Here is a 16,424-nt window from a genome sequence, read left to right on the forward strand (position 1 = left end):
GTATTAAAACTTAAGGGTTTAAATACTAACTTATTTGGTTATGAGCATGGGAGCAGAATGTTTATAGCCAAAACTGTAGTTAGTGACACTGTAAGCACACAGTTCCATAGCCCAGCATTCCCTCCTGGTGGCTTATACTTCAGAAAAATGTCTTCATTTGATGTGGGCCAGTGATTCTGAAAGCTGAGTGTGCGTCCAAATGCCTGGTGAAAGTACAGCTTCCAGGCCTCATGCCAGAGATCCTGATTGGGGGGCTCAGGGTGGTACCGAGGCCTTCACAGAAGCTCGCGCGGTGATTTATCAGCTATACTAATTGTCAGATTTTCATCTCATTAAGGTAGAGAAAACACGAAATAAGGCTGTGGTGAAACATTTTAATTAAGGCTTGTTGCAACAAAAACGACGTCAAGGTCTTAAACTCAATGTGAAAGATACTATTTACAAATCAGTCATCCCTACTATTGATATTTCTGTAGACTTTTATAACTGCATCATGACAAAGGAACACAAGAGGGTTAATGACAAGACAGGACCCAAAGTCGTCTTGAAACTACTATACAATCAAGACTTGTTTGTACTTGTTAGGACTTCATAACCAGTTTTCCTAGCAAAAGGCTTAGCTCCAGGTGACGACAGTGTTGAAAAGCCCAAACAGGAGTCCTGGCTGGTGTAGGTGTATTTAGGCCAGCTGACAGCCACCTTGCTTGGAGACGTGGGTCCTCCCTCCCTCTCTTCGTGGAGCCGGCCAGCCCAGGGCAGGGCCCTGGGTACCAGAGGCTCGGGCGGTCATTTCCACCACAGCAGACAAAAGGAAACCCCTACGTGTGCTTGTTCAGAGACTGATCAGCAAACGGTGCGTGTTGACAGGCAGGAGGAAGAAAGGAACTAACACGCGTGAAACTCGTGTGCACTGCTTTGCACAGGCTGGTTCAGGGAGACAACCCGCCGCTGAGCCGGCAGCGACCTTGCCCCTCCAGAGGGCTTCGAGTGGTGGGGCGCAGGGGGAGCCCAGCCGTGGGGCTCCGGTGTGGATCAGCCCAGCACAGGAGGAGAATGTATGAGTGAGCTGTCATCTTGGCCCAGACAGTCTGCTGTGGAGTCCAAAGCAGGCTCCATGGAGACAGGTCACATGTACCACAGTGCTTGAGAAACAGAGGAACCTTAAAATGTGAATGGAATTACTCAGTGACACGCCTTCCTCTCTGTTTGAGGTAGTCATCAGAAGTGACGGCGAAGACTGGCGTCTGCTCAGTAGGCGTGCTGCCCCCTCGATGCTGAGGACTGCCTTGCCAAGCCTGCTCCGATGGTAAGCTAGGCAGAGGGACACCTGTGGGGTCACTGCCAATAAACGACCGGTTCTTACCAGTGCAGGGCAAGTCTGAACTCTGGTTCCGGCCCAGACATCTGACTTTCATCAAAGACATCCAGAATAAGTAAACACTGACGACTTAGGCTCCAGGAACGAACGTGGCCTTCTAAGTCCAAGCCTTCGACCGAGTTCTTTGACCCTTCAGGCGCTGAACGCGGTGGTGAAACAACGGAAATCCTTCCTCGCTGAACGTCCGGGGCCACGGGCAGCCTGTCCAGGACCGAGCCGGCCGGTGGCTGCTGGAAGGGAGCCTGGAGCAGCTGCCCCTGCCCGTGCTGCGGCCTCTCCACGGCCCGTCCGCTCCAGGGGTGAGTCCCCAGCTGCTGCGCCGAGACCCAGCTAGGAGGCAGGCTGGGAGAGAATCACGGGGGTCGAACACGGGGGTCTGGCGACGGAGTGGGGCCGGCCATGCTTCTCTGCGGCGGAAGGGCATGAAGTGGGTGTGATTAGCTGCAGGGTTCGCCTCCATCCAAACGGGTCGTTGCGGGGAGGCAGCTGTCCTCCTCCGGGGAAGGCGAGGCAAGGCCCAGGGGCCCGGCCATTTGCTTTCTGTACTCGGAGTGGGGTGCCGGCTCCAGTGCATTTGTTGGGAGACTGTCCTTGTCTCCAGATGTGGGGGAAGCCACCTGGGACACGTAACTCAAAGCCGTCTCTCCCGAGAAGTTCATGTACTTTTGCTCTGGTGGGTTCGGTACGAGTCCGGGTGAAGTCGGCAGCTGACCCTGCGGGGCGCTGTGGGGCCCTGCGAGACCATCCCTGGGACCAGAGTCCGGGGCGGCCTGGTTGTAGGTCAAGTTCTCGAAACAGATGAAGGGGCCTGGGAGGAGGTAAATGTAGTCGGCCTTATTAGTATATTCCGTTTCAGTGAGCGGCCTCCTGGCGTCCGAGGACTGGACCTTACTGCCTTCGGGCTTGTTGACCACCTCGATGGCGTCAGGGATGCAGGCACGGACGTCCATGATGGCTGTGCTCGGGCTCTGCAGCGGAGACAGAAACAGGCACCTCTGACCTCCATTCTCATTTCCTCCTGGTCTCCCGTAGAAGGTTAACGGGGTCCCCTGATGGAGGAAATCGAGGCTGCAGCCCCCCGTCCCGGCTGCGGAGAGCAGGGGCTGTGCCCACGCTGTCGTCTCCCCGGGAGGTCTGTGGGAGGGCGAGTACTGCAGCCCGACCCGGGGCCAGGATGCACTAGGTGTGAGGTTTCCGTACATGTCCCAGCGTTTACCTTGGGCTTCAGCAGTGTCAGGACGCTACTCTTGTAAGGATCTGGAATGTCAGGATAGCACGTCTCCTTCATCCTAGAAGAACAGAAAGTGAGGCTGAATTCTGCAGGGTGTGGAATCGGTACGAATGAACTCGGAAGTCAGGTTCCTGGGTGGCCCACGCACCGTGACCGTGGGCGCGGCCGCACCCTGCACGCACTGATTCCTCGCGGTCAGTGCAGATGATGACGCTCAGGGTGGGTGAGGCCGTGGGGCTGAGTGAGCTGTTGTTTGCAAAGCACTTAGAACACGGCCAAGCACCTCGTCGGTGAAATAACAGATATTAGCTCTTGTTATTGAATGTCTTTCATCTCTTTAAATGGTTATTGTTTCCTTATGTATTGACCCCAGAAGCGAAGTTGTGTACCGTGTGTCCATGTTCTCCCTAAGTTCCCTCTGTCCTTTTCCTGTCCTGCACGATTCCTCGCCTCAGTCACTGTGACGTCTGTTTGCTCAAACTCCCTTCTGCATGTCCTCGGACCCTCCTTGTGTCTCCCTCCCGCACTTACCACTGACTCTTCAGATAGCACAGGACCGTGATGAGCACAAGGAAGAACACCATGGGGAGGATGATACGGAGCAGGACATGGGCTGAAGAAAGAAAGAGAAAGGGATGTTTTAAATGAGTACTTTTCCCTCCTCAAAGAAGAAAAATAAGTTTAAGGTTGAGAGTAACTTCACATGTTTATTATTTCTCAAAAAGCTACTTATGCAAGAGTCAGTAAGAGATCTGCCCAACTTGGGGCGGGCACACCCGGCCGGCCAGCACCGGGCACCGCTTGCCTTCACACTTGTGACCGGGTTCATAACCTCTTCTGACCCACGAGATCGTTGCCCGGCTCTTCTGTCCCCCGTGCTACAGTTCGCTCTGCACTCCTGCCAACACCTGGGTAGGCAGAGTGTACTCGGCTGCCTCTTGACGTGGGGCTCGGCCATGTGACTTGGTTTGGCTGAGGGGATGTTTGTAGTTAATGTCACCTGCCTTCGGTCTGCGCAGCTGGGATCCACCGTGACGCGACTTGGCCCCTCATCACCACCGCCCCTTCGGCCTGAGCCCCAGAGGGAAGCCACCTGAAGCAAACCCGAATTTCCCGGAAGCCTGGAACCCGCCTGGCTCCCCCGAGCCATGAGCATAAAAAGGAATTGTTTTCTGTGTACCACTGAGATTCTGAGGTACTGCCTCCTGACTTTGCCTCTCCGGGGGGGAGGGCAAGGGGTGTAGCTGGGCAAGAAGCATTTGTTTCCAAGCCTGGAGTTTGCAGCTTTGGGGGGAAATAGACTGCCGTACCCTTCCCGTTCGTCTCGGACACAGTGAACGTCTAGACCTGGGTAACTGCCATCTGCATCTCTCAGACATGTCAGCTGGTGCTTCCCGTTCTCCGATGCCCGTCGTCCTGGTCCGTGTGCAGACCCGCCAATCAACCCTCCAGCGGGGCTGCTAGACGCCTCCCACCGAGACGTGCACAGGGAGGGCTGCAGGTGACCTCTCTCTGCGCACTTGCTGCGTCTCTGGTCGACCCACGGCTCCCTGCCCTCCCTGCGCCCCGCCCGCACTGGCTGTCCTGGAGGAGTGGGGTTTGATTGGGGGCGGGGATGCTGGAGTTTTGAGCAGGAGGGCAGTTCTGGGAAGTTCCCAGCCCAGCGCCAGGAGGCGGCACCGCGCGTGCGCGCGCCCTAGAGAAGGGCTCGTGTGGGAGGTGCGGGAGGGCGGCAGGGCGGCAGGGCAGCTGGCAGCTGGCCTCCCATGAACCGCGAGGCCAGGGCCAGGGAGGGGAACCAGTCCTGACACCACTAAAACCGCGCTCGCCGAATCTGCGCCTTGGACTGCTGCAGCTGGTTTGAACTTTGGTTAAATGATGGACTTTATCAGTGTAGCTGAGAACAAGCCTGGGACCCAACCATAGTAGTTTCCAAAGCTCACACTGGGCTGCCGGACTTTTTACTGAAGTGTAATTGTGCAACCGAAAGGTGCCTATGAGTGTGCGGCTGGGTGGAACTCACCCATGTGACCAGCACCCCGAGCAAGAAAGGGAACATTACCAGCTGCCCAGAAAGCTCCCTGGGGTCCCTCACAGTCACCCCCTCCCAAGGTAATCGCTGTCTGTCCTCTGACAGCAGACGCACTTGCCTCGTGTGCTCTGCGTGGGCTCAGCGAGGGCGGGTCTGCCCGTGGCCACTCAGCCGTGCGTGTGCGAGGCGTCCGTCCGTGTCTGCGTGTGCGATGCCGCTCATTGCACTCAGGCGGCAGGGTGTTTGTTTTTAAGAATAATCAATATAGCCCTGGCCGGTTTGGCTCAGCGGTTAGAGCGTCGGCCTGCGGTCCGGAGAGACCCGGGTTCGGTTCCCGCTAAGGACGTGTACCTCGGTTGCAGTTTGTCCCCGGCCCTGATTGGTCGTGCGGGTGGCAGCCACTTGATGTGTCTCTTTCACATCAATGTTTCTCTCTCTCTCTGTCTGAACAAAAAATGGAAAAATGTCCTTGGGTGAGGATAAAAAAAGAACAATCAATATGGCCCGGCCAGTGTGGTTCAGGGCTGAGCGTCGACCCTGGTCAGGGCACACGCCAGGTTGTGCGCTCAGTCCCCGGAGGGGGGCACGCAGGAGGCAGCCAGTTGATGTTCTTGCTTATCGATGTTTCTCTCTCTCCCTCTCCCTTCCTCTCTCTTTAAAATCAGTAAAGAAAAAAAAAAGAAGAAACAATATGCTGCCTGAGCAGTGTGCTCAGTGGTCTGAGCATCATCGGGGGTACTGAGAGGTCCCGGTTTGATCCCCGGTAGGGGGCGTGCAGGAGGCAGCCGATCGATGTTTCTCACTTCAATGTTTTTTTCTCTCTCTCCCTTCCTTTCTCTCTAAAAAATCAATAAAACATATTTTAAAAAGAAGAATCAACATGATAACCAGAGTCACAGTCAAGGCTAAGGAGGTTGAGCACAAATACGGAGATAACCGAAATCAGCAAACATAACTGTGTGTGTTATATACGTGTATGTACACACACCTCTCCCAGCCAGGTGAATACCAAAGAGAGAAGAAAATAAATAAATTTAAAATTAACTCCAAAATGGCAAGAGTGTTCCAATAAGGTGCCTCACAGACTGAAACCTGCCTCACAGGGACTTGGGCTGCGCTTCCCTGAACGGCAGGGAGCTCCCAGCTGCCTCTGCGGCCATGTGTCCTCATCACAGGTCAGGGCCCCCGGGGCGGCCTTCTGCCTGAGGAGCCACCCTGTCCCCACAGCCCAGCTTCAGCCAAGGGACCGGCACCCAGGACGGCTGGTGCCTCAGCAGGCACCTTCGCCTGTGGCCTTTCACGGAGGAGCGTCGTCAAAGGCCCTTCCAGCGTGGCCCTTCTGTGCTCCCTGGACACCTGCCTCTCTCCTTCCTCCGCACTGGCATCTGTTTCCTCCCTGCCTTCCTGTTTGTCAGAGGTCAGGGTTTATCAGGAGACTCTTATTTATGGGTAGCTGGTTCCTACCCTTCCTCCCTCCTTCCAGGCCACACGCTTCTTGTCCGTGTGGATCTCACCACCTCGCCCTTTGCCCCTAAATCTGCAGACACCAGGATTGGGAACAAACCCCTCCTGCCCCACCGCACCCGTCTCGTCGCCCCGCGGGGGCAAGGCCAGGAGGCCTTCAGTTGGGCACCGAGGGCAACCAGCGCACAGGCCGGCTGAGGAGGCCAGGCCAGGACACGGGGCCTGGCGAGGCCGGTGGCTCTTTGCAGACGCTGACGGACGCCGCCGGCGGTCCGAGCCATCTGGTTCCAGAGAAGCGCCTGGGGCAGGACAGAGCCCAGGCGCCATCGGTCTGAGGAGCCCCACTCTGACCTGCTCATGCCGTGCAGTTCTGTGCAACGTTTAGTGAAACAGTTTCATCTACAGACACGCAGGCAGAGACGACAGAATCCCGGATCTAGACCAAGCCCCGGCACCGTGCGCGCCAGCAGCTTTGCTTCGCGCAAACTCACAGTGTTCATCTGGCGTGGTGACCTTGGTGAAGCCTCCGTGGGGGCCCTCGCCCGCGCTGGTGTACGGAGCGACCAGGAACTCGTGGGAGGATTCCGGCTGCAGGTGCTCCACAACAAACGTCTTTTGTTCCGGGTTGTTGATGTCATGTCTGCAACACTCTGAACCGTCTGTGTGGTGTTTTTCGATGTTTTTTTTTTTTGCAACAAGAAAAAAACGGTTAAGAGTGCGATAGAGTTGGGCACTGACACCCCTGTTAACTCAGCACGGTCAACATTTTGAAACTACCTAAAAATTAAATCATCATTTCATCACAGTGGAGGCACTGGTAACATTGTTAGGAGATGGCACACAAAAAAGAGAATCCACTAAGCAGGAGATGGTGACCCAGGGAGAGCTCAGTTCTGCAAGACGGGGCAGGGGCTTGCGAGAGACTTCAAATTGCATCTCGCAGATGCAAAGTGATACAAAGTGACAGCTGCTGGGGGGAGGGGCAGCTGGGGGCTGGTGGACAAGGGGACAGGCCTGAGGAGTGCAGCCTGGCAGTTACACCGTCGGGGGACGTGAAGTACAGCACAGGGAATATAGTCGACAGTATTGCAATAACCGGGCATGGTGTCGGGGTTCTTGAGTTATCGGGGGACCCTTGGTAGATTATATAAATGTCTAACCAGTATGCTGTACACCAGAGACTAATATAAAATAATACTGACTGCCAACTGTAACTGAAAAATGAAAAGAAATCCATTGTAATCGCCTTTAACAAGGTCAAAGGAAGAAGAAAAAGGGGTGAGCAAGGAGGCTTCCTAAGTGGCAGGTTTTCTTAAGGACATAACGGGACTTCAAGTGCTTCCAAAAATACCAGGCCACGTGGTGTTTTAAGCAGCTTAGGCCCCGGCCCCCGCCATCTCGTCCCCTTACGAGCTCGTGTCTGACCCTGTCCCGCCCCGAGAGCCTGCCCGGAGGCAGCCCGGACACAGCGCGCCGAGGGCGACATCGTCCGAGAGGAACAAACGTGTCACCTGGGAGGGCTGCCTTCTCGAATCCAGGGGGGCACCGCCCCACCTTGGGTCTCAGGTAGACGTAGTACCCTCGGATGAAACCGGGCTGGGAGCCGGTGGGGTAACCTTCCCAGCTCAGAGCGAAGGACTGCGAGGTCAGGTTGCTGACGGCCACCTGAGGGCTGGCGGCAGGAGCTGGGGAGGAAGTCGGTAAGAGCGTCAGGTCTGGAAACACTCTCCGAGCGCTTGTGTCAACTGAAACAGGACCACAGCCAACTCAGAGGGGGAGGAGCTGGGACAAGCGAAGGAAGTTTCTCTAGAAGACCGATGCCTCGCCAGGGTTCGGGGAGCCGGGAAGAAGTGGGCAGCCTTCGTAGTCAGGCCTGGACACGTCCCGACGGATGCCCAGAGGCTCCCGAGTTCACACACGGTCACACGGCAAGAGAGACAACAGGCTTGCTTAGACGCCCCCTGCTCCAGAGCTGCAGGTGCAGCTGACCCTTGAACAAAATGGTTTGAACCGGGTGGATCTGCTTCTATGAAGGTTTCTTTAAATACACAGTCAGGCCTCTGTGTCCCCGGATTTCTCACCCGCTCACCCCCAACCAAAATCGGAAACTGCCCGACCCGCGGTCGGTGGACTCGTGTGGAGCGCGGTGGGAAGCACTGTTCCACCCACGTCGTAGCAGGGCCTTGGGCCCCCGCGGGTTTGGGTGTCTGCAGGGGTCCTGGGACATATCCCACCATACTGAGGGGCGACCATGGTGAAGTTTGGGGAAGTCAAAGGTCATACGTGGACTTTTGTGCAGGGTTGGCAGTCCACACCCCTGTGTTGTTCAAGGGTCAACTGCAGTATCTGAGAGAAGACCCGAGGGGGGCAGACAGAGCAGGGGTGTGGGGAGGAGGAGGCAGGGTTATGTTCCAGGAGGTCAGTTCCCAGGCTGAAGTGACACCAGGTCCTACGGTGTCACTGCAGAAATCTGGGAGCCTCAACCCCGGGCCCATTTCATCACACTCCTGTGCAAGCTCAGGCTGCGCGCTCTGCCACACCAGCCCACCGCTCCTGCCCGGCTCGGACCACTGCCGCCAGGGGGAGCCCGCCCCCACAGGGCCCATCGATCCGACTGCAGCAAGGCAGTGCGGGGCCCAGGAGCCCGCTCTCAGTGGGCGTGCGGCCCTGGAGGCCAGGAAGGTGCACAGGCTCCACGAGGGAGGACGGAGACCCCTGCGCGCTGGAGCCCTGGTCAGGTTCCTGGGGCGATTCTGCAATGTCTCTAAAGTCCTATCGTCGTAAAGGAAGCGAAAACTGTTTGAGAAGTTCACACGTGGCTGAATGAGTCCGCCTCTGGGACTTCGTTTAAAAACTCTTATAAAAAAATAAATAAAATAAAAACCCTTATCGTGGGTATGGACTCAGATGACGACGATGATGGTGGTTCGGGTGGGCCGAGGGAGGCTGGCACAAGAACAGGAGGAGATTGAGCATTTGGGACTGCACAGTACCGGAAAGTGAATTTTACTGTTTTTAGTCGAAAACACTGTCATCACCCTACAGGTCTCAACAGGTGATCTGACACATTCCTGGAGGCCCTTTGCACTCATAAAAATAACAGTGAAACAGCACTCAGCGACGTGAGTCAGACTGCACAGAGTGAGAGCCTGTGTTTACTGAACACAGTGTATCCCCGAAATATTTTGCTTTTGGTAAAGTGAGCAGATTTGGTCTTCTTTTGCGTAAGATTTCTACGTGGTGCTCAGTGACAATGTTTTACGTTAGGATGATTCAAAATAATATTTCTAAAACCCAATCACCAGAGTAAGTAGGATACCGAGAACTAGGAATGGGGTTGAAACCCTCCACCCCACGCTGCGAGTCTCTGGGCAGTCCTGAGCGAGGCTGCCATGGACACGGGACCTGCTTGCTACTTACCCAGTTCCCGGGTGTAGCCTGTTTTCTTCTCCAGTAAATGAGCCATCTTTTCTGTAGAAATTCCATAAATCCTGAAGTAGTATTGAACCCCTGGTCGAAAAGCATCTAGAGAAGACAAGTCAACAGATTTTCAACAGTAATACACAATGGACCTTCTCTTTACTTGTGAAAAGGAAAAGAAGGAACACGGAATGTGTGCGCCCTTAGTAATTTCCTTCTCGGGGTTGCTGCCTCCGTCTCCACCACCCGCCCCCTGCCCTTGAGCCTCGGAGCCCTCCCTGGTTTCTGAAGAAGCTGTGGGGACCATTCTCTGTGCCGTCCCCTGGGAGAATAGCTCCTACACACGCCCTCAGCCATGGGCATGAACCTGGGCGCAGAGTTCATTGCACGGGACAGAAAGCCACTGTCGCCACCTCTCCTCGGACTCCACAGCCCCCTTCAGCTACGTGCCTCCTCTCTGCCCACGAAAGCCACGTGTCTGAGAGTTGGCTTCCACTTCCCGGCTTTCCCCTCACACTGGCACCTCTGCAGCAGGCCAGGCCCCTGACGCTGCTCCTGCCCAGGGGAACCTGGCCTGCCCACTGCCCAAGGGCGAAGAAGTGCCCTCAAGGGCCTCTGTCACCCTCTGGACCCAGCCAATTCCCACATCTTCCTCTTGAGTCCAGCAGATGGCGCCACCAACCCCTGCTCAGGCCACGGCTCCCTTGCTTTAGCTAATGTAGCCATCTCGAAATTACAAATCCATGCAGGAGGGAAGAAGTCAGGTTCTATATGTTCCATTGAAGTTGAAAGTAGATGATGGACACCCATCAACACTGTCCTAAATGTCACCCGAATCCATACACATCTTTGCCTCTGTAAAAGCTCTCTGGACAACTGTTAGAATGTCCTGCTGCCATTCATTCGAGACCACTAATTTACGGGAACAAATTCATGAAAAGCGTGAAACCCTAGCCCAAATGTAGGTCCAGATATTCTCTGGCAAAGGAGATTCAAGGTCAAATCTCAGGCCACATCATTTGCAAAACTTGAAATCCTAGCACCCACGCTGGACTTGCAATGTCAAAATTAGTTTATCACAAAGAATCTTCCAGATGGGCCAGGCATCCTAGTTGATCACGCCGCCAGGTGGATGGGACAAGATGGTGATGTGGAAGGTTCTTCTTACCTGAGCTGATGACCATGCGTGTGGTACTGGGGCCCAGGTGTTTCCACTGGAGATCACAGCGGAAGTCCCGGGGATGGTCACACCAGTCCACGACGTAGCCTGTGACATCTCCAGATGGCGGTTTCCAAGACAGAGAGAATCCGTCCTCTGTGCCTTGAATTCTTTCTTCTTCAACCTCTTCTGTGCATTTACAAAGAGGGCAGTGTTTCAGATGTGATAAATCAAACATTTTTGAAAAGTATGTAAAGAAACTAAACTTGAATGTGCAGTGTATCCAGCAGGTCAGAGCCCCGGGCTTCATTCCCTCCAGGGGCCTGGGTAGGGGTAGCTGGAGTGTTTTCATAGGGGTGTTCCTGCCTCACTTCCCAGCGTATGTTCACACCTGCCCTTCAGACGCCCCTTGTCCTGACCTGCTGAGACCCAACCAGACTTCATACCGAAAACGGGTCAGCAAATGACCGTCTGTGGGACAAGCCCAGCCTCTGAGGCTTGTGTATGACCCTTGAGCTAAGACAGGTTTTAAGATTTTTAGAGTTGTAAAAAAACAAATGAAAAGCATTGACTATCTCACGAAAGCTGTATGACCTGCAAAGCCTAAGACAATATTTGCCCCTTTACCGAAAAAGTTGCTGACCCTTGACCTACAGCCACCTCTGCTTTCAGACAGGTCCGGAGTGAACGGACAAGTCAGCTGCATCCCCCGTGGTGCTGGCTGCCCCCGAACTAGCTGCTGTTTCTCAGGTGTTGGGGTAGAAACGGAGGTGAGACCGAAAAGGAAAGACAATTCGGGTGTGTCCTAAGTCACATTCGGCAAGGATGTGTGCTTGTGACTAAGGCTGCTCCGTCAACATCCGTATGAGCCTGGGCAGTGTCCGCAGGCCTGACAGTGGCACAAAGGCGATAGGTCTGGGAGCACCAGTCCCGCTGACCCGCAGCAGGGTCGCCCAGGCCCTGAGGGATGCGAATGCCTCCCGCTCCCCAAGGCTGACCACGTCCTGCCCCGTCCATGGGGCAGTGGTCTCAGCGGGCCACTCGAGTGCAAGCAGGCCCGATCCAAGAGCAAGCCCGCAGGCAGCTGCCCGGAAAACCAGCCCCTGAGGACCAGACGCTGCATGGTGCAGGCACAGCGACAGACAGATGCATGGTGCAGGCACAGCGACAGGCAGATGCATGGTGCAGGCACAGCGACAGGCAGATGCATGGTGCAGGCACAGCGACAGGCAGATGCATGGTGCAGGCACAGCGACAGGCAGATGCATGGTGCAGGCACAGCGACAGGCAGATGCATGGTGCAGGCACAGCGACAGACAGATGCATGGTGCAGGCACAGCGACAGGCAGATGCATGGTGCAGGCACAGCGACAGGCAGGTGCATGGTGCAGGCACAGCGACAGGCAGATGCATGGTGCAGGCACAGCGACAGGCAGATGCATGGTGCAGGCACAGCGACAGACAGACTGTTTATCCGCAGTTCAGATTTCACGGGGCGCCCTGTTTCCCTGGCCCCCTGATTCCCGCCGGGTTTCATGCAAGAGCATGGTGCTGTTAGCCTGCACGGGCACCCAAAGGGGTGTGCAGCCCTGCGTGTGAGGCCAGGGGTTCCCGAGGCCTTCGTGTAGCCCACCAGGAGGGCTCCCTCTCTTCCTTCAGCAAAGGAACAGCTCTGTCACATCCAAGCGACAGTTTTCACTTCACTTATCCACACTGACACTTCACCCAAACTTAGAGTCAACTCTCATCAGAAACGGGTTGAGCGGAGGCGGAGGTGTACACTGGCCTGGCCTCCCTGGGTTGTCCCAGGGCACATCTGTCTCTGTCCGCACCAGAGACTGGACTGAACACTCCGGAGGCTGCATGGAGCCCCGCGGAAGGGGAGGGTCTGAGGGCAAGGCCTGGGAAGGAAGGTGTGGCAGGAAACCCAGAACAGATCACAGTGCTCAGCAGTTTCTTTCCTATTCAGTCCCCCGGGGTGAGTGAAGGGCCGGCCTTTTCTGTCCTGGTTCTAATGAAGACAATGCAGCCATTCACTTCCTTCCCTGATACTGTCCTTGGCCAGCAACAGTTATGTTAAATCACTCCTTGGTTTTTCTTCCGGTCACAGTCCTAATGTCTTTCTCTTACTTGTGATGCATGGTTCTTAAAATTAAAGCCAAAGGAAACATCACCTTCTAATCCAGCTCACTCAGCCCAAATTGAAGCCCAGCCGGAACGATGGTACCACCTGGCCTAACCCTATGAGCAGTAACTGAAGGGGGCTGGCACCGCAAGGTTCATGCATGAGCTGGGATGTCGACTGTACTCTGTCCAGTCATCCGCTGTCTCGGGCGTTCCTGTGGGGATGTAGTGTACCCCCTCCTTTTCAAGCTCTCCCAAAAGGAAGTTAGTACCACCACTGACTTTACGTGCAGGGCATTTCCACCTCATCTGCTCTTTCTGTCGGCTCAGAGATTAGCCGGTCAGTCACCATGTTTCCTTCCAGTCTACAGCCTTGGCAAAGCCCCTCTTGAAAGATCATACTGGTTCTCCCTGTGATCTCTGCAAATGTTCCCGGGCTCCTTATAGTTGGCAAAGACTGACGGAATAGTTTACATATTATACTGCGGCTCATACTTCACAAGCCCCAGATCACGTTCACATCAACTCCAGCTCTCCGTTGAGACTGTTCGTTGGTGTTGCATTTATTTGAGTAAATTTGAGATAATTTCCCAAGTTTGTTGAAGAATCGCCAGAGCAGAAATGTCCTGAGTGATGGTTGAAACCTCCCTCCCCCCACCCCAAGGACTGTCGTAGGGAACCACGGACACACCCAGCGGGCACTGTCGGTAGCTGGACATTCTGTCTCCCCAAGTTACTGTCTTTCCAGTTTGCCTACCTCTACCTAATAGCAGCATCAATATTTTCCTAGAGAATAAAAACGAAACGCAACCCACCGTTTGCAAGGTCCCCAGAGACGACAACCACGGAAGCGGGAGAGACGCCCACACTGTTGTTGGCGGTGACGCGGATTCGGTGAGAACACCGGTCAAAGGTTAGTGCTGTGCCACTGGCTGGAGCAGGGACGGAGAAGAGCTTTGAACTGGGTGGTGTGTCTAGGTTTTCGGTAGCTACGTTATAGAATAGAATCTTTCCGTGGGCGTGTGATTTTGGAAGTGGCTGAAAAAAAATATCGATAATCATTTCAAAATGGGCTTTCCTCTGAAAGCCATTTGCACAGTTACTTTTTTACTTTTCTGTCCCTCAAATGTCTACACACACACACACATACACACACACACCAGCAGATTAAAGCAGGCTCGCAGAGAAAATAACCTTCTAAACTGAGCTCGCCACCAGGCCATTTTCTCTGCTTGGCGTGGAGAACGGGCTCATTAGGGCTGAGCTCCTCCCAGTGTTTCCACAGAAGAGGGGCCAAGTCAGGAACCCTGAGAACGGGGGACTCTCTAGCCAGGATTTTTTTTTTTTTTTTTATCCTCACCCGAGGATATTTTTCCATATTTTGTACGGATAGAGTGGGAGGGAGAGAGAGGAAGGGAGAGAGAGAGAGAGAGGAAGGGAGAGAGAGAGAGAGAGGAAGGGAGAGAGAGAGAGAGAGGAAGGGAGAGAGAGAGAGAGAGAAACATCGACGTGAAGGGACACATGGAGTGGCTGCCACCCGCACGACCAACCAGGGCCGGGGACAAACTGCAGAGGTACGTGCCCTTAGCGGGAACCGAACCCGGGTCTCTCCGGACTGCAGGCCGACGCTCTAACCACTGAGCCAAACCGGCCAGGGCTCTAGCCAGGATTTTAAAATGACTGATTGGATGGTGCAGGAAGAAGCCATCTGTGAGCCCCAGCTCCGGTCCTCGCCCCCCTCCGCCTGAGCACCCCACACCCACAGTTCCCCTTCTGGAAGATTCTCCAGGTTGCAGGGAATTCCCTGCTCACTCCGTCTCACGCCCCACGCTCACTCCCAGGGCCTGTCCCTCAGGTCTACCCTCCCAAGGACCAGTGGTGCCCCCAGACCTGAGAACAGCTGGGAAGGCTGTTTGCTTGGGGTGTGGACAGAACGTGGGCGTGGGGTCGGCGCGTCTGCGCATGTGCACAGGGCTCCTTGCAGAGGGAGGGGCCGGAGTGCGGCAGGGGGGAAAGCGGGTGGGTGCGGCCAGGGGCCAGCTCCCCGCGTGGCCGTGCTTTGGTCTCAGTCACTGAGGAGGTGGGAGTTCCGAACACGGTCCTGACCTTCCAGGTCGTGAAGGCATATTTGTCAAGGTCACAGGACACCATAGAGACTATACTACGGTGTTTTAGCATATTCCTAACTCTGAAGCATAAATACTGTGACTATTCAAATAACTGTAACTTAAATATGGTTATGCATATGTGCTTCTCTGGTCACACGGAGGCAGTTTAGGGGTAACGCTGGACTCGACCCAAAGAACTCCTGACTATGACTCCTCGCTTCCAGTACAGTTCCGGAGTGGAAGTCACCTAACCACACCTTAAAGAGAAGAATGTACACAATGACATCCTTTCTTAACATCACGTTCTGCAACATAGTCATTTTGTCAATTAAATGGTAACTAGAAAGTTTGCGGAAGCATGACTTCACAGGCCCTGTGGGTGGCCCACTGACCACTGACACCATCCTGTGACCGCCCCGGGCTCCGCCGCCACTAGGTGACCAGCTAGGGACACCCCAAGCCTGTGCAAGCTCCCTCGGGGAGCTCGGCTTCTCTTTCCTGGTCGACTCCCACGTCCCCCTCTTCTCCATGAAGCCTGTCGGTGTCTCTGTACTGAGTTCAGGGCTAATTCAGGGGACATTGAGGCTCCGGAACCTGGCGCTCAGGGTCTGATAACCCTCGTGCCCCGGGCCCTGCAAGACGACAGACACAGGTTCTGACGGACACCGGCGGTGCGCACACTGGGCGGCCTGGAGGAGCAGGGCAGGCGCTGGCCCAGCGGAGGTGGACAGGGGCGTCCACTGGGCGGGGTTCCTGCTGCGTTCGCGGTCCAGTCCCTGCCTCAGATCCTCGGAGAGGGGCTGGGAGACCGCCCCAAAGTCCAGTTCCTTTCACAGGACAGATGGGGCCAAGCACACCTGTCTCTGAATCTGTGTCTTACCTTCCAGAACAAAGTTACATTACACGATCCCAGCACTGACTTCACACTTCTCCAGATGTCGGGCGCCTTGGAGGGAGCTGAAATTAACCACGAGAAGTCCTTGGATCACATGTGTATGTATGTATGTATGTAGAACAAGACATTCCCGCTTCTGGTTTGGTCATCAGAGTGACGATGAGTATCCTGGAGGCTCGGCCACCCTGCGCGCCACACTGAGCGCACACAGTAGGTGCTTTACAGAAGGTCTGTGTCTGAGTGGACGTTACACTAAAAGCCCTTTATGGACGCCAGGCCCCAGAGCCCTGGAAGCCACCAAAGAATTTTGACATCATTTTGTCAGACCAATTAATTCTAGGAGGTTGTTTAGGTAAATTCCCATTGTTTGCATTTGTAGGAGCAGCAGATCAGTGCTGCTTCCTCCCCCCGTTTAAGGAGCCGCAAGGGATGCACTCAGAGTGTTCCGGCAGGCTGCGCCCTTCCCGGCCAGGATCTCACGTCCGCTGGCCCCTCGTGGAGTCACAGCCTGGGGACCCCTTCCCCCTCCCCCTTCTGCATACTCCGGTCCCCTCTGCTAGAGTCACAGCCTGGGATCCCTCCTTCCCCTCTGCACACTCGGGCCCCCTCTGCT

At 55.2% G+C, this 16,424-nt stretch overlaps 1 protein-coding gene across 1 annotated transcript in view; it reads right to left on the reverse strand.

Moving 5' to 3' along the window:
* Positions 1-1,815: 1,815 nt before the first annotated feature.
* Positions 1,816-16,424, reverse strand: part of OSMR (oncostatin M receptor) — a 51,980-nt gene continuing 37,371 nt past the window's right edge. The window contains exons 10-18 of the mRNA XM_036278859.1: positions 15,797-15,873; positions 13,624-13,846; positions 10,694-10,873; positions 9,526-9,630; positions 7,617-7,790; positions 6,597-6,764; positions 3,141-3,222; positions 2,579-2,667; positions 1,816-2,333 (exon numbers count right to left, since the gene is read on the reverse strand). Coding sequence (XP_036134752.1) covers positions 1,816-2,333; positions 2,579-2,667; positions 3,141-3,222; positions 6,597-6,764; positions 7,617-7,790; positions 9,526-9,630; positions 10,694-10,873; positions 13,624-13,846; positions 15,797-15,873 — 1,616 coding nt within the window. The remainder of the gene's footprint in view (positions 2,334-2,578; positions 2,668-3,140; positions 3,223-6,596; positions 6,765-7,616; positions 7,791-9,525; positions 9,631-10,693; positions 10,874-13,623; positions 13,847-15,796; positions 15,874-16,424) is intronic.

This window comes from Molossus molossus, unplaced genomic scaffold, assembly GCF_014108415.1.
Source record: "Molossus molossus isolate mMolMol1 unplaced genomic scaffold, mMolMol1.p scaffold_m16_p_3, whole genome shotgun sequence".
NCBI classification, from domain to species: domain Eukaryota; kingdom Metazoa; phylum Chordata; class Mammalia; order Chiroptera; family Molossidae; genus Molossus; species Molossus molossus.